At 39.2% G+C, this 18,193-nt stretch overlaps 1 protein-coding gene across 1 annotated transcript in view; it reads left to right on the top strand.

Annotated features, from left to right (window-relative positions):
• Positions 1-18,193, top strand: part of LOC135619650 (uncharacterized) — a 38,415-nt gene that overhangs the window by 17,345 nt on the left and 2,877 nt on the right. The window contains exons 12-19 of the mRNA XM_065121864.1: positions 1,003-1,131; positions 1,283-1,416; positions 3,081-3,167; positions 3,244-3,296; positions 7,101-7,287; positions 7,384-7,455; positions 11,146-11,185; positions 11,723-11,976. Coding sequence (XP_064977936.1) covers positions 1,003-1,131; positions 1,283-1,416; positions 3,081-3,167; positions 3,244-3,296; positions 7,101-7,287; positions 7,384-7,455; positions 11,146-11,185; positions 11,723-11,976 — 956 coding nt within the window. The remainder of the gene's footprint in view (positions 1-1,002; positions 1,132-1,282; positions 1,417-3,080; positions 3,168-3,243; positions 3,297-7,100; positions 7,288-7,383; positions 7,456-11,145; positions 11,186-11,722; positions 11,977-18,193) is intronic.

The following is an 18,193-nucleotide window of genomic DNA, read 5'->3' as shown; positions in this document are numbered from 1 at the left end:
GGGATAATTTAGCAAGATAGTAAGCTTGTTTTAGGATGCTATCTTGAAGATTAAGAAGATCAAGGGAGTGAGAAGTTGTGGATAATATGGGTCCTGAAACATCCATGATGTAAGCAATACCCTAGAAAAGTTGAGCAAGTAGCTGAATAGTATTATGGAAACTTAGATGTTTATATAACATCCTGATATGGCAATGGTGTCAGCACCATCCACAAAAGATGGGCAAGTAGATGAGATGAGTTCTAGAAACATGGATATTTGAATTTGAGTATCTCATTTTTTGCATTTAACTAATCATGGAATCATTGATCATGTGATGAATGCTTCCTTCATGTACTCTGTTGGTGGTTGCTGCATTTGTACAGTGACCAGCATGTGTTGAGGGTGTCCACATAAAAATGTGGGTACATGACGACCACATGACACATGTATGTATATCTCAGTGTCTTGTCATTAAAATAAATTCATGAGTGGCATAACTTCATAGGAAGAGAAAGTCTGGGCACCTACTGTCATGGATAATTTTGGGACTATGGTTTTGTAGGATACAAGGAATGTCTTTCCTCTGCAATATTTATTGAGAAATTTATGATTTACATTGTACTATAGCATTTTAAAGGAATTCATGTTTCAGTGTTGCCTTTGAGAAATTGAAAAATCTGGGGGAAATTTTCCAAGAATATTGGGCAGAAATGATACCACATAGATGTGTTTGTGATGTGCAGGTGGAGTTGCACAAGTTGAATAAAGGCTTGTGTTTTCCTCTTAGTATTTAAATCAGGATGGGAATAGCACGAATGAGTGTTCTGTAACTTGTTCAAAAGAACTGCAAAATGCTTCTCTTGATTGAGGAAATAAAAACTGGATTTTATTCCAGAGTTGTTGCATCTTGTTGTTTCAGTTAAGCATGCTTGTAATGGTTGCAAACAATTATTCACTTCATTTGTTTATCTTTAATTTTTTTCTGTTCTGTATCAACTGGATTTACCGTCTTAACTTCAGGAGGCCACAATTCGCATCTTGTGGAACGGGATAATAAACACTCTCGTGCAATCAAAGGCGCACCTCTAGAATCCCTGTTTGCTCAATTTTGTCTGCATTCACTCTGGTTTGGTGGTTGTAACATTCGTGGTTTGTATTAGCAAAACTTTTTGCTTTCATTATCTACCTTTCACATTGGAAATTGGATTGATGTGTCTCAATTATGTTGCACTTAGATATTTTCTGGAAAGTTTCCACTCAAAAAGAATAACTTCTGAGTTTTAGCTGTGAATTTATCTAGCTATTGCATCCCTCTGGATTGAATTCGTCCGAGAAGTTCGATGGTGCTGGGAAGAATCACAACCCTTGCCGAAAATGCCATCAGATTCCACCATTGACTTGTCTGCCTGTCTTATACATCAGAAATTGCAAATGGTAATGTTTCTCTCTTTCGTATGCTTGATAATTCTGTTCATCTACATTTTCTGCTCTTTGTAGCATATTAGGAGAGATCAGCATGGTTAAACTTTGTACATTTTCATATTGTATAGGATAACATACTTTTGTTATCTTCTGTACCCTAACCTTGGAGAATTTGCTATCTCTAAAATTTGTCTGTTGTATTAATGTTCAAAATTTATTTTGACACCATGCCTATGGTAATGCATTTAATCAATTTGAAAGAAAAGCATACATTTTGGTTATAGGGAGCCTCTGATTAAATAACTCAATTTATGATTGTAATGAAATTTTCCCTAATTGGTTTGACCATTCTGTCGCTTACTGGACAACTTGGTACACTACATGTACCATGCTTTATGTTAGATATGGCTATGATACAGGGATGACAATGCAATAATGAGAAAGCAAAGGAAAGGACAAAAATTCATGAGAGTCTACTTACCTTGTCATACAAGATTGATAATTTATATGTTTCCTTTTTGGAGAAAGAGGCTTTAGAAACTTGACATGATTTCCTGATTTCTACTTTTTTCTGTATAAAACTTGAGCAAAGTAAAGTATGATATGTGATGCTTGTTTTATGTCTTTTTTCTATCGTCATTGGGTCATCTACCTGAGTAGAGAGCCCTTTAGAGTAGTTGTGACTTGTGAGAACCTTCAAAGTTCAAAGCTATGCTGTTGATATGATGACAAAGTCATCACAGCAATGGTTTCTCATTCATCTTTGGGCTAACTGCTAACCACCTTGTTTGCAACTTGCTGGAGAATGCAGCATGCTAAATGCTCAAGGTAGATGTGTTTCTTGGTTTGTAACTCTTAATCTTTGGCTGATGAGGCAATCAAGCTATCCGGATGCCTTTCTTGGTTAACCTCTTATCTTCAGCTGATGAAGTTTCATCTTATTACCCTCAACACAAAGATTTCCTTTCCAGGATTCTTTCTGACATCATCTTATAACAGAGATTTTGTGAACTCATGGGTCATAATCCAAGTTCTGAATATCGTACCATACCGGTGTACTGATCAGCTATTGGTACGATACGTACTGAGCTGTACCGAACGTACGAATACATGGTATACTAAGGTGTACCGATGTACTGCCCATACCTGTCCTCTATCAGACCGGTATATACTGCCTGTACCGAGTGGTATTGTACGGTATACTCATAGTATGGTTAAACCTAGATTCGTAACGAAAACAAGATGAACTACTTTTCAAGTTAACAAGCTTTAATTACAGCTTCAAATGTCTTAGATATAGCAACTTGTGTGATTTAACCTTTGTTAGAAATTATATAGTTTATCTTTATATAATTGACATAAACTACCATGTCAAGGAAAAAAAAGGGATGAACCTAGCTGACAGGGTATCCACGAGATATAGTGACGGCCAACGTTTGCAAACCTTATCTAGACGAGGCTGTTCTCGTGACTCGAATGCTGATTGCTCAGGTTGTAAAGGAATAATATTTCCATTGTGGAATATCTAGTATATACTTTTCATTATTCTTTATAATGCTTGATTTGGTTATTGTGTAACATATTTCTAGTGCTTAGAGACTTAGAAAAGTTGGTAAGTTTTTTATTAATTTTTTTAGACAATTACCATCCTCATTAATTTTTCATCTTGTTTTAAGCTTGCCATATGCATTGAGAAGAAGAACTTGAGTCATGACACTCACAACAGCACTGAAAGTGTAGACCATACTCCTAGTGGTAAAAAGGTGTGACTCACAATTTCCTGTGTCTTTCACCTTTCTGTTTGTAAGGGATACTAACACTCTTGAGCTTGATACACAGGTAGATGCTGAAGCTGACCCATTTAAGGAACCTGTAAAAAATGAAAATGGCAGGTAAAGTATGTGTTTAAGGGTTTGTCTTATTTTTGCACCAGAATAATCCATTGCTTAATATTCAATGTATGGAAGTGGATAATCTATTATTAAACAGTGTCATGAAAATCATGCAGTGGTTTTCTGGTCCTGGTAGTTTACATTTAAAATTTTAAATTATGTTTGTATGTTCAAAGCTCACCTAGGAATGAAGCAATCTGACATGAAATATAAGCTATTGACACTTTTTATGTGATTAATTTCATTGATGCAATATATGACCAATATGATCTACATGAATTAATCTACTTGTGCCTACCTTTTAATATGCGTAAATATCATCCCAAATTAGATGCATGGTGGGCCTAAATAAATTTTAACAAGCGTGATAAAATTGCTGCCGACATCAGTAGCTTTCTCACCTTCGTGCAGAAATTGTTATCTTTTGATTCTCCAAATTGTTATTTGATTTTTTTTCTGCCATTATATATAAGTTGCAATCATATACTAAACACATATAAATGATTATCTTATTATTATAATGCCACAAATAACGTGGCTTAATATTATGACATGTCGATTCATGATATTTATTAATTGGAATCTTGTTGAGATGTCTTTAATGCTATATAGCTGACTCAGGCTGAATTGACATAGGACCCAACCTCATAACTAGAAGATATTTTAATCAATTAGGATTGGGTCCTTGCTATTGGAGCTTTCTCCAACTCTAGGAGAAAATACCTTTGAAAATGATTTAGAGAAGTAATATCAAAACCAAGGTTTGTGATTTCGAATCGTACTGCCTGGTACGAGCGATACATACCGGTCTGCCCGTGAACCGGTACGCCGATCGCCCTGTCACGGACTTAGCTGGTTTTGCCTAAGTTGTGCGACACCCTTGCATGTCCATCCGCAAAGGTCAGCCTCCTCGAAACCTCCCATGGTCCCTTAGGACCTACAAAAGAGAAAACGAGTTAGAGAAAGCGCCTCACTCGGGATCCACAAGCAAACATTTCAGAAAACACTTCATAGCCAATGCAAATTACAAACAGACTTTACAAGCTCTGAACGGTTGCACAACAAAGGGTCAAAATGGTCCACTACAGACCAAGTATCTCTCACAAGTGTCCACATGACACATCCTTTAGTTACAAGCCTAAAACAGCCACCAAACCCAATTAAAATGGGGTTGTTAAGCCTTCGATCGTCCCTCTACATGTTGTGCAAAGCATGAACAAACCAAAAGACACGGACATACATAAGTATTACATCAAACATCCTGTTTAGAATTTTGTCCGTGACAGCCTACTACCGGGCGGTCCGTTAAATATAGCAACCTGGCTGCGGTGAGGCTGAGGGAGAAGCGTCGAAGAAGGAGAGGGCATTCGAAGAAGAGGGAGAATCGGGAAAACCTCGACGCGAACTTGTTTCCACGCCCTTTCTCGATCTCGATCCGGTGCCGCCCTGATCTCAGTCTTGGAGGTAACGGTGAGGAGAGTCGTAAAGAGGAGGATCTGGATGCGCGGGGATCAGGGGAGGCAGCTACTAGAGCAACGGAAGAGGCGGTCTCCTTCATCGCCTCATCTGCGACTCTATGGCTTTCTTCTTCGCAGAAGGCCAGAGATGTCTGCGATCTTCGCTGCGTTCTTCGCCAAAGGCCGAAGACATCTGCGGCCTTGGACATCTTCGTTGCCTTCTTCGCCAAATGCAGCAGATGAGGTGACGAGGAGGCGACGCCACCGTGGCTGCGTATGTCTTTTTTTAAATATTTTTATTGATTTTTATATATTGATTTTTATATAAAATATATTATATATATATATATATATATATATATATATATATATATAGGCATACCGCTCGGTACAATGCATTGTACCATACCGATCAAAGCTCGATACACCGGTATGGTATGAAATTTCAAACCTTGATCAAAACTATCCATTGCTAAACAACTCGTCTTATAAGTACGCTAAGACTCTTTGACGACAAAGAGGCTTAAACGTGGACTCTAGGGACTCTCTAAAACATCAATTGAAAATAAGAACTCAAATACATCCATGAATAATAAAAAAATTCTCCTCAGTGAAATTGCCAAATTTTATTTATTGTTTTATTGTTTTACTATTTTCTGACAACCAATAGTTGTTGACAGTTTTTTTCAGCTCTCTAGATTTGGGCCTTGCAAAATTGCCCTACATGCTGGAAACCAGTTAGATGTCAGTTGTACCGGTCTGACTGGTGGTGTGTCCTGGTCCAACTGTTTCTTTGAACTTTGTCCAACAGTTGAAGAGAGTAGGCACTAGGAAATCTGAATTGAGCCAATGCCACTGGTCTGGCATTTTGTCATCAATGTTCATTTTTTAGCACATTGTTGCAATCATTATGTGCTAGTTTAGGCACTTGTGTATGTGGAATTCCCTTTTTTCCGATAATCTACAGGATCTTATAGTCAAGTAGGAAGATTCAGATCTATTTCTCAGCGACCACCAATTTTAATATTTGCTACAAATGCAATGAAGTTACTGATATCATCCTTCAATTCAGCTAACTCTATGAACTTGAACTTTCTCTTATCACATTTTCATGAGTGGTGGAGTTCTTGCTAGTGGCACTGGTTGTTGATATCCATATCGAGTCTTGACTCGCAAAGGATCTGATTATGAATTATGTGATGTCATCCGATGAGGCAACACATAGACTTGTTGATTGGATGAGGAATTGTCATAGGCTATCATTTATCTCTGTAGAAGGCATTAAAGAGTTATTTGTTGCTGTTATTGCAATTTATTGTTAATGGAGGCAATGAAATGACGTGTAAGTGTTGGATGCAATGTTGCACTTAGTATTAATATGGTCAAAAAACATCATAAGGAAATTTATTATTTGAATTGATTATAATATGCAAAGTATATATACTTCTCGTTCTTTCTTTTCCTTTCACATTAATTTTATTATTATTCAAGAAATATGATCAATTTATTTGAGCTAGTTTCTTTAAACTGATGTATCCTTGATTCACCTGATATTCATGTATATATTCACCTTAGTCCAATTTCTGACCACATCTATTATATGTCCAATTTGAATCCATATCCATCAAAGAAATGTAGTTTATAATTATGTATCTATTTTTTATATCCACTGATTGGAAGTAATTTTGGATATGATTTTTCTTGGATCCAGTTTTAACTATGGGAAGTGATGGTTGATAATGGAGCTTATAAGAACTCATGCAAAGTAGAATAATATGTCTATATATTCATTGTAAATGCACCATGCATCAAAATAAATATGTATAGGGTATACAATGATCAAGCTGTTTAATCTGGATCAAACTTTTTGTTTGGTCTTAACTCTTAAGATTGTGTTTCGTATATGCCTTGTCTTTATATTTTGTCTACAGATGCCATAAGCTAAGTGTTAATTATATGCCAACCACTTTTTGCTTTGGTTTTTCCCTGAATTATTGATGACATAATGAACCAGTTATCTTCCTTTAAATTGGATGCTCTCCTGTGGAATTCTGATGTAAGAAATGATAATTTGTCTTCTTAGAACTGGGACTTCTCTTGTCATCCCAGAAGAGAGTTGAAGTGTCAATGAAATGTTCAAATGATGAAGAATACTTAGTAGCATGTACAGTCATAAAAATGTATTTAGATTCTATGTTTTTATCAGGATAAAATGGTTGAAATAAAGTTTTTTGTTTCAAGTGAAGTAATGTTTCTTTAATGTTAGTTTAATTTTCTTAGAAGTTGTTTTTCGTTCAGTTTCAACAAATGTAGATTACTTAAAAGTTAAAACTTTTTCTTTGCACAGTTATCTGAGATCTTATTGTCATCAAGATTCAGAACCATCTACATCAAGTTCGTTTAAGCATCATGATTATAGTGTACGATCTCCTGATCTGCAAAAAGTAGATCAAGTACGGAAAGGATCAGCTGGTGTTGTTGGGTCAATGATGCTGCTCCACTCATATCAGAAGATGCATGCTCCATACACACAGGTTATTTTTGTGTTTCTGTTCTGTTGTACATTTTTTGAGATTGAACCTTGTTTTTCTGGGAATGCTGAATAAGCTTTTCCTGGTCTTCAATTTTAGGATGCACCAATTATGACAGAAGATATGCACGAAGAAAGGCTTCATGCTGTTGAAGTATTTGGTGATGCATTTGTAAGTTTAATTTTCTAAAACTATGATTGCATTTCTGTCTCTTATAGGTTTGCTTTACTTATAAAACCTACCTAGAAAAGATTATTGAGAAAGGCTCCAATTAGTTGAGGAACTAAGTGACGCATTTTTAAGTCTGATTATGGACTTCACTTACAGAATAGACTAAAGAATTTTATAGTAAAAATGACTAGATGGGTATTTCTCCATGATGAATCTGTTTTCTTTTAAGTTGGTTTCTCTGATCTTTTTTGTTATTTAAGAGTTTGCTTGGCGAGTTTTATACTGTTCGGCATTTTCACCAAGAGTTTAAATTGACCTGTTTCACCAAGAGTTTAAATCAACCTGTATCCAGTATCTATCACTTTGTGGATATTGTTGCTCCAATATGTTATAGTGCTGCTCCTTTATCCACTATTCACAACTTCGTGTAGTATAAGGTTTTGTCCACTAGCATCAATATTGTCGACATCACTAGAATCAATTCTAACCTCATGGAGATTGAAATCACTTGGAGAAGTTTCATCATCCTCTTCGAACTGTTGCTTATCAACTACCACTTAATGGTCAAATGAGCGAACTTGGCCTTGTTGTGCATGTGGATGAGTGAGACTGACTTCTTGTGGCATGATGACCCATGGAAGATTGACTTCTTGTGCCCTGGCAATGTCATAAGGCCTAACCCCTCATATTTAGTCACCTCATCTTGTTGATCTTCCTACTCAATATGTTCATAAATAAATCCTGACAAACGTAGTGAATCTCCCATCCCATTGAGTGTTGGACATCTTTATTCTAGGTTGTACATACTACATAACGAAACCATCACAGGATTTGAATTATCATGGAAAGTTTGAGTCAAGTGGATCTTCCTCTAGAATCATCATGGACAAATTGAGTGTCAAATTGATCTTCCTCAACCTTCCTTTCTTTATCTTGAGATATTGCAAATGTTATAATGCATGTATATCAGCTTCTCTAAGCATCTATATGCACCACTGGATGATGTGGTTTACACTGGGATCTTTGCTGCAATTTTTATTTTTTTGATTAACGTAGTATCCTCCATGGCCACCACTCAGCTGCAATATTACAACTATAAAACACACTATAATAATGTCTAATTAAGTATAGGATGCAAAAATTGCATTTGACATTTGATACAACAACAACAAAGTCATAAGTCTCAACTATTTGGGGTCGGAACATGGATCTTTTGTTGCCATTGAGATCTATAAAAAGCTATATATTTAGTTAAGCTCAGAGTACTTAAATATTTATTAATAGTTTCTATTAAGGTCTTTTTAGGTCGTTCTCTACCTCTCCTCGTATCACTAACATGAATCATTTTATCTCTTCTAACTATCGCATTCAGAAATCTCCTAATCATATGCTTATACCATCTTAAACAATTTTCTTTAATTTTATCCTTTATCGAAGTAATACCTAGTTGTTCACAAATAAAACTATTTCTTTTTCCTATCTTTTCAACTAACTCCATATATCCATCTCAACATTTTCATCTCGATAACATAAATTTTATATATGTATTATTTTTTAATTACCTAACACTCAGATCTATAAAGCATTGTTAGTCTTAAAATTGTTTTCTGATCCATAAAGCATTGTTGGTCTCAACTATTTTCTAAATATTTTTTTTAATCTCAAAGGTATCTATTAGTCACACAAGACTCCTGATGCTCCTTGTCATTTTTACCATTCTGTTTTTACTTTATGAATAATATATTCATCGATATCTTCATTTTATTAAATAATTGATCCAAAATATCTAAAGTTTTATCTTAAAGAGACTTTTGCTTATCCAACTTAATTATATTCTTATATCTATTCCTAGAATCACTAAAATTGTATTTTATATATTCAGTTTTAGTTCTACTTAATCTAAAACCTTTAGTTTCTAAGGCTTGCCTCTATAGCTCAATTTTATAATTAATTCTACTTAGGTTCTCATCAACTAAAATAATATAATCAGCAAACAACATACACAATGAAGATCTATCATGTTAGTGACTAGTAAGTTAATCTATTATCAATATAAAAATATAGGGACTTAATGTGGATCATTGATGTAATCCTATGCTAATAGGAAACTCATTAGACACACTCCCTATAGTTCTAACACTAGTAGTTACATAATTTTGAATCATATCATCTAGGCTTTTCCAAAATTCTCTTTTGGTTTGATCATTTAATCCGATTTGAATCATATCATCTAGGCTTTTCCAAAATTCTCTTTGGTTTGATCATTTAATCCGATTTGAGGGGCATAAACACTAATAACATTCAAAACATCTTATCCATTCACAAATTTTAAAACTATAATTTTATCTCCAAATCTTTTTGCATCTACAACATTGTTCTTACTTCTTAAGACCCTTATCAACAACAATTCTTACACCATTTTTGTGTTTAACTTTTCCAGTATACCAAGGTTTAAATTCAGTGCTATCAATCTCTTTAGATTTTTTCCCTACCCACTTTGTCTCTTGTAAGCAAATAATATTTATTCTTCTTATGATCATAGTGTCTACCAATTCTAATATCTTCCCTTAAAAAGTGTTCTTATATTTCAAGTTGTTAGCCCAACCCTCTGTTCTTAAACTAAACTTCTTTATTCCCATTGGTCTAAAACAATGTGAGAACCCTTGCCCATTTGACACCACATCCGGGTGTTGATGTGATGGGCTGCTTCCGGGCGACCTCCTAGCCTTCTGAGCACTACATTCGATATTTGATACTATGTATTATTAGGATCCATGTTGTATCAACATGAATTCAAACTTTCAAAGTATTATCAGTGGATGTAAGTTTTTGAAACAGTCACCCCTAAATGTAGCATAGACAATAAGCCAATTAGTGCCACGTGTGACATAAAAGATGATCATTTATAATATAACATGATTAAACTCTTTACCTTGCTAGTGGTAGCTGTTAGATTTTCAACATCCAGTTCTAGCCTGTTGATGATGCTGTGTAGGGCAATTATTTATCATCAGTGACAAGATATATCAGTATCACTATACAGGAGTCAGATCATTGTTAAGTCATTGTTGTAAAGAAAGAATTTTCGCTTGACTTGTGCATTATAATCTAGACTTGTTTGGTTTGGCAAACATAGATAAATGACATAAAGGTGGCATTTCTGGTAGGTTTTAGTGTGAACTGTTTCTTGCATCATATGACACCTAGTCTTTCCATTTTAGTTAAAATGTTTTTCCCCAAGCCTCCGTATGTGGATCTCGCTAAAGAGAGCCTTTCCAGCACATCTAAGGGTATTTTGGATTCATAGATAAATCAGTTCCAACCAAAAGATATTTTGTGCAATTTTTGGTCAGAAAATACCCTTAGAAAGTTATATTTCCATTAAATGTATTTGCAAGTGGGGTCATACTTGCTCACCTTAGATCAAGTTGCAGGATGTATTTATGTGATGGGATATATGGCCATATGATTTGACACACCATCTTGAAGCAAGAACAGATGCATTTAATTCAATTATTTCTAGTTAGCTGTGGGCATGGTGCAATTGTCCTTATTGTGTCGACATATGCTAATTTCAGGCATTAGTTGTTTGAAGATATGATAGGACAAACCATCATCTTTTTTTTTTATCTGACAATACATTAGCAATTTTTGTCAATGGAAAATAATGTCTTGTACTTTGTGTTACAGAGTTTCTCTGGTCAATTGGAAAGAGATATTCTCTCATCTGGTAAGATTGCCCAAATCACCTTTTCTAAAGGGTTCACAAAGTTGTGTTTTTAACAGTACTATTGTTATACTTATATATATGTTAATTTCTTTTTTTTTCATTTTTCCTATTTTCTTCTTTTTCTGTTCACAGGAAACTATTGTTGAGTTTATTAATTGAGAAATCATGATTACTTTTAACACATCATCAAGTGCTGATAAGCTGCTGTTATCAATTGTAATTTGATTTTGGATTAAGAGCCCTGCTCTTTCTAGTGAAATTGCAAGCACTACAACAATAATTCATTATGTACCATCTATTTAAGGTCACCTACATGGGTATTTTCCTTGCTATTGATCTCTTTTTGGATTGATATCTTTCGTTATCTAAGAACAATCAAGTCTCCCTTTATTGTATCTTGTAAAAACTTTTTTAGTTCTTTCTCTCTTTCTTTGCACCACTAAACCTATTGACTCACCTCACTCTTTGTAAAAATATGTATAAGTTAGAAAATTATGAATGAATTATATTTGATGTTTCACAATTTTGTTGTACTAGACATGTCAGCATTCAAGGCTGCAAACCCAGATGCAGTGTTTGAGGATTTTATTCGGTGGCATTCACCTGGTGACTGGGAGAATGATGACACGGACGGCTGCGCAGGTGATGGAAATAACTGGCCTCCTCGAGGAAAACTTTCACAGCGCATGTCTGAACATGGGAATTTATGGCGACAAATTTGGAATGATTCTCCACCTTTGCCAGTGTTAGAGCAGAAGTCCCTTCTTGACCCAATTCGAGAAGGAGAAAAGGTACGTACTTTATCAATTTTTTACATTTTAGTGCTACAGATTTTATATGTTTTAATTCATCACTCTTACATAGTACTAATCTTGCTAGGGTAACTGGGTCACAAATCTTTTTTTTCAACTTCTACAGTTAAGGTTCTCTTCCAATAGCTTCATGCTAGTTTGTTGCAAAGTAATAATCATCATATGAATGTGTTAGATATGAGTAATAGCCATGAAATTGCAGAGTACAGTATTGACATCATCGACTAGTCAAACAGTAGTGTGAAAATTCATGATTAATATGTTAAATGTACCTTGTTGGATCATGATATTTTGCACAACCGCATGTACTATTGTTGGATCATGATATTTTGGTGCTTCTAAGTTCTAACCACATATTGGACCAAAATCAGGTTCCTCTGAACTGAGTAATGAAAGTGACAATTTTTGTTGTGAAATGAATGAGTTATATTGCTGTGGAATTATAATTCTTCCTAAGATTTCTAACTTAGTTGCCAGAAAAGTCAAGATAAGAGGTTATGCTTCTTCTAATATAAAAAGTTGCAAGGAATTTTCGGGGGCCAATTTGCTATGAATCATCAAAAGAGATCAGATACAGTTTGAGAGCAAATGGGTGGTTTCAAAAAGGGAACTTTGTGTAAATCACCCTATCTTGAAGGTCTGACGCATCTTCAAATCAAATTGGTGGTTTTCTCAAAATTGAAAGTCATTTTGGTTTTAATCAGACTAGTATATATCAGCTGCAGCAGAATCAATTTATCAATGGAGAAAGAAAGAGATGTTTCTTTAAATGTGCAAAGATGGTTCTTACATGATAGCTTATGAGTTAAAGCAACATTCCTGATCTGAATATTGGTACATAATTATGTATTAATTATGAAAATAAGTTGAAGGCTGTCTATCTTTGAATATCTTGATGTTGGTTTGTGCAAATAGCATTTTCTTGCTACGAGTAAAGGTGGTTATTTCTGTGATTCAATCTAACCGAAAGAAACCTTTCCAACCGCTGATATTAGTGGTGCATAGCAGTGTTGCTATAGCGAATGATAAACTTCATTTTTATGATATTTCTGCACCGGTTTCATGCAAAAAGGTTGGTGATGGACTAGGAAAACGATCAAAGGTGTCGACTTTCTAAATGTGTTTGATAAGATGTGATTGTCGGAGTTACTTTTGATCCATTGGAAATATGCAATACTGGAGAGTTGTTTTTGTGTATAAGAGCATGTATGCAGAAAGCGAGATTTTGCTTGCATATGAACTGCATGAAGTACTTTAGTTATAAGCAAGGATTGAAATTTCGTACCGTACCAAAGTTTCGAGACTTGTTCGGTACGGTACAATACTGTATACCGAGCGGTACAATTCGATATACCGCTCGGTATATATAAAAGTATAAAAAAAAAACCGACGGCCTTGTCGCCCTTTTTGGTGCGTTAGGAGAAGAAACTTTCTTCTCCCCACATGGGCAGAAAAGAAAATTTTTTCTCCTATGTCGCCGAGGCGACATTGCAGAAAAACGACGAGGCGACATCTCCTCTTTTCTGCCCGCGACATCGCCTCTCTTCTCCCTGCGATCGCGGATTCTTCTCCCCACGCCGAGAAAAGTCGCCGACAAACGAGGGGGGAGAGCGGCGCCGATCTCCAAGTTTTCCTCTTCTTCTCCCTGTTCTTTCTTCCCTCGCTTAATACCACCCTTCTCCCTTTCTTTCTTCTCCCTCGGTCACCGTCCGGGGCGGAAACAGCCCCAATCGACGGTACCGTCTTGTCACGGACAAACTTCTAAACAAGGTGTTTGATGTAATGCTTATATCTGTCCGTGTCTATTGGCATGTTCATGCCTTGTACAACATGTAAAGGGGCGGCCGAAGGCTTAATAGTCTCATTTTAGTTGGGTTGGTGGCCTCTTTAGGCTTGTAAATAAAGGTTGTGTCATGTAGACACGTGCGAGAGCTTTTCGGTCTGTAATGGACCATTTTACCCTTTGTTGTGCCACTGTTCAGAGCTTGTAAAGTCTGTTTGTAATTTGCATTGTCTATGAAGTGTTTTTCGGAGATGTTTGCTTGTGGATCCCGTTGGAGGCGTTCTCTCTAACCCGTTCTCTCTTTTGGTGGTCCTAAGGGACAATGGGAGGCTTCGGGGAGGCTGACCTTTGCGGACGGACGCGCGAGGGTGCCGCACGACTTAGGCAAATCCAGCTAAGTCCGTGTCATATGGTATCAGAGCGGGACAAGCACTCATAGAAACACTTGACATGCAAACGTGGGGGACCTAGCGGGGCTGCGTTGAGGGCAGTCAGCACATGCGCGACCGTTTGAGGGAAAACGGGCATGGAGATGTAGGGAAAAGAGTCGCTCAGAGGAGCGGGCATCTGAGATTGGCATTCAGAGGAATGGCCAACCCTTCGCGCAAGAGGCACCACGAGAACAGGCAAGCTTGGAAGAATCTGGAGCGCACAAAGGTTGGGATGGCTGAGTTTGAGCTACGGCTCAACGTTGACAACTTTACTTGATGGTGCTCAAGGCAAGCGAGGCGCTTGGCAAAAGGACGAGACCATGCAAAGTGGAATGAGTTGCTCAGCGACCGAAAGAGTTGTGCAAAGCTCACAGAGGTGAGGGGAATTGCTAACTCGAAGAATTCGGTACTCATGCATGGGCTTGTATGCGGACGAAGGATTGTTCGTGGCCATCCCAAGGCGACCGAGACTCGGCGCCATGGAGCATTGAAACTTTCTCTTCGGCATGCGAAGGATACGTCCGGAGGAGGCTGAAGTGTGCAACGAGTTCAGCATGTTGCTAGGCCTGGAGGGGTGCAGCGGTGGCTGTATTGACGTGGAGGCGCAATCTAGCAAGTGCGTTTGCAAGAGGCAGAACAATGCACAGTTTGTTCAGCAGATCGGAGTAGTCCAAGGGGATGGTGGTCTCCGAAACGAAGAGAGATGTTGCTCCAACGGGACAGTTATCCAGGAGGGATAAGTCTCGGCACTCCAGAGGGAGAATCATGTGAGACGGACTTCACATGTTGAGGAGGAGTACATCACAAACAACAACTCCACGAAGCTCAATGGACTGAGCAAGCGGCGAGGAGTCGTCGCATGATCTCGCTTGAGAGAATGCATTGGTGGATGCATTGCGAGATTAAGTGGGGGAGCAATCCAAAGCAACTCAAATGGAGGCACACTTGGAGTCGATATGGAGATCGGACTCAAGGGAGGGCTGACCCGTGGAATGGTGGGCACGAGGGCCACCATCGACTCAATGCAAAAAAAAAACGAGGAGCGGAGCAACTTGGGTGTAACTTGGCGAAGTACCCAAGCCGCATGAAGGGAGCCAGCATAGAAGTTGGAACATGGAGCAGAGGCACAGTGCTTTCCCTAGACAGAGGTCAAGGACATGAACTCTTGCAGAGACAGGAGTAGAATCATGCTGTTCCATGGGTCCTTCATTCTGACAGAGCGGACTCATCTTGCATGGTGCCAAAGACGAAGGGAGCTTCGGGGCACATGCACCTTATCTCGGAGGAGCATTTGATGGAGGAACTAAGGCGACTCAATTTGCGAAGGCGAAGTTGGGTTCAGAAGGCCTTAGCACGGGGCAAGAGGACGCGGAGGCGGGTACTCTTGAAGAATATGCCACAGTGTTGCCATTCAAGTTGCCATGAGGGAAGCGGTGCGCAGCGGAGATTGTGCTAGTTGGGGCAGAGGCCCAGGATCCAGACAATGGTGCACTAATTGCAGCGAAGTCGGGGGACTTCGGGAGCTACTAGGCGACGGACTGTCCTAGAGTGGTGCTTCATCTAGGTGTGACCCAAGAGTGGGTGGATGAAGGTCGATTGCCAAAGGAGCGAACAAAATCGAAGGTGGAGGAGACCCTGCGATGTATTGGCAGAGGCCACACATGGAGGGTTCACAATTCGAGTTTATTCCACAAGGATCAGAATGCAATGGAGATGTCACCAGGAGGCGACATGGTGCAGCGGATCGTGGTGGAACAGTTCGTGGCAATGCGACACACACGACACAGTCCCGGGAGGGACTAGATCATATGGAGGTATGATCGGGAGCTACTGGGAGCTCCGCTTTGGTGAACAACACGACGGCAAGAAGGGCTATGGATTCAAGGAGTGAAGGCCATGGTACCGCAGAGGTGGGTCTTCCGGGCGTGCACCGAATTTTGCATCGGATGAAAACCTTGGTCATCAGCATATGGGGGCTGGGTTCCACCAAGGGAAAAGTTCGAATGCAAGTACCAGTGAGTCCCATGAGAGGGACTTGATCATGCAGAGGTATGATCGAAGCAGCTGGAGAGTTGGACTGCTCCAGAGCTCATATTCGCTTAAGGGAGCCCGACAAGTCAGAGGACAAGGTCGAGTAAGCGAACGTTGCTACCAAGGAAGCTAAGGAGAACAGAATCGGTGCAAACCCTATAATGTGATGGCAGAGGCCATGCATGGGAGTTGTAGTCTATCTTTCCATCGACCAAACAGACTGCTTGGAGAACACAGAGGTGTTGAAGCAGGAGGTCGAAAGGGGCGAGGAAGCGACGACAAGTCCAGAGGGACTTAGCTACCCAAAATCAAGCAATCAGTGAGAATGGAGGTGGACTCAGAGGAGTGTCACGAAGGCATATCTACTGATTGTGAAGAAAAGGGATGTAGATGCGAGGCGACGGATAGTAGGGCCATGGGCATGGCAGCGCCATGGTACCGCAGAGGCGGGACTTCCGTCAAAGTCATTGATCCCTTGCTCTCACGGAGGGAGAGCGCTTGGTCGTGAAAGGGGCCGAGGAGGTGGAGCATGCAGAGGCAATCTCCAAGTACCGAGACAAGGCTGAAGGGCAGAGGCCAAGAAACTTCGTAAGACCGATGTCAACAAGTTTCTCATCAAGATAGCCGTAAGTGAAGGACTTCGGGTCATGCAAGAGTGCACGACCAAGGAACGAAGCAGGCAGTACGTGGTGCTGTACCTTTGCTACTCAGTGGAGTAGGCGGCAGGGTTGATGGAGAAGACGGTACAATCCCAGAGGCGACCTCATCTATCAGAGAATTACTCCAAGTTGGGGTGAAAACTTCCTGCATTCCAGAAGTTCAATGGCATTGAGAAGGTGAATCACAGTAGCTAACTCAACGCAAGGAGTGCAAACACTTCAAGTGCTTCAGAAGTGTGAGCAAAGAGCAGGCGAAGGCCAGTAACCAGCTCGATGCATGAAGTACAACCTCGAGGAGGCGGGCGAAGTCAAGTAACCTTTGCCTTCTCAACTCTTAAGAGAATGGGCGAAACCGAGTACCCCAGTTCTCTTATCTATCCAGCAGAGGAGCTCTGCACAAGTTCAAAGACCCTTCGAAGATAATGGAAGACAATAGTTGTCAAATCCTCACCAACGGTGATCAGTGCTACTGAGAGTAGATTGTCCGCTTCATTTCCCAACGAAATGCCAATCGAAAGCGGAAGTGATGCGAACCTACTTGGATGTGACAACTAACTGAAAGAAGAGTCAATGAGCAGATTTTGTGGAGGAAGGACCCAAAACTTCAGAAGTTTGTGAGGCGATGCTCGTTAAAGCTCCAACAAGCATCCACCCAGTTCAAGCAGCATGTGGAAATTTTGAGAAACTGGCGCAGTAAGAATGGTCTTTTCCTTCATTTAGTGGATCCGCAGGAATCAACGAGGATCAATACAACTTAGCCAACCCCACACCAGAGTCAGAGTCATTGGCGAGTTGAAGCAGCATGGCGGATCAAAGGTTCGACTACTCAGAAACAGCAAAGGAGAGCAGCTGGGAACCAGGAGGCGCATTGCAGCTGGAGCAGAAGATTGAAGACTCAGCAAAGGCGAAGAGTTGCAGTGTTCACAAAGGCTTCGACGAGGACGTCGAAGGGATAAGTGGGGGAGAATGTCACGGACAAACTTCTAAACAAGGTGTTTGATGTAATGCTTATATCTGTCCGTGTCTATTGGCATGTTCATGCCTTGTACAACATGTAAAGGGGCGGCCGAAGGCTTAATAGTCCCATTTTAGTTGGGTTGGTGGCCTCTTTAGGCTTGTAAATAAAGGTTGTGTCATGTAGACACGTGCGAGAGCTTTTCGGTCTGTAATGGACCATTTTACCCTTTGTTGTGCCACTGTTCAGAGCTTGTAAAGTCTGTTTGTAATTTGCATTGTCTATGAAGTGTTTTTCGGAGATGTTTGCTTGTGGATCCCGTTGGAGGCGTTCTCTC

Source organism: Musa acuminata, chromosome BXJ1-3 (genome assembly GCF_036884655.1).
Source record: "Musa acuminata AAA Group cultivar baxijiao chromosome BXJ1-3, Cavendish_Baxijiao_AAA, whole genome shotgun sequence".
In the NCBI taxonomy this organism is placed as follows: Eukaryota; Viridiplantae; Streptophyta; class Magnoliopsida; order Zingiberales; family Musaceae; genus Musa; species Musa acuminata.
The sequence above is the reverse complement of the archived record's forward strand: the minus strand, read 5'-3'. Positions and strand labels throughout refer to the sequence as shown.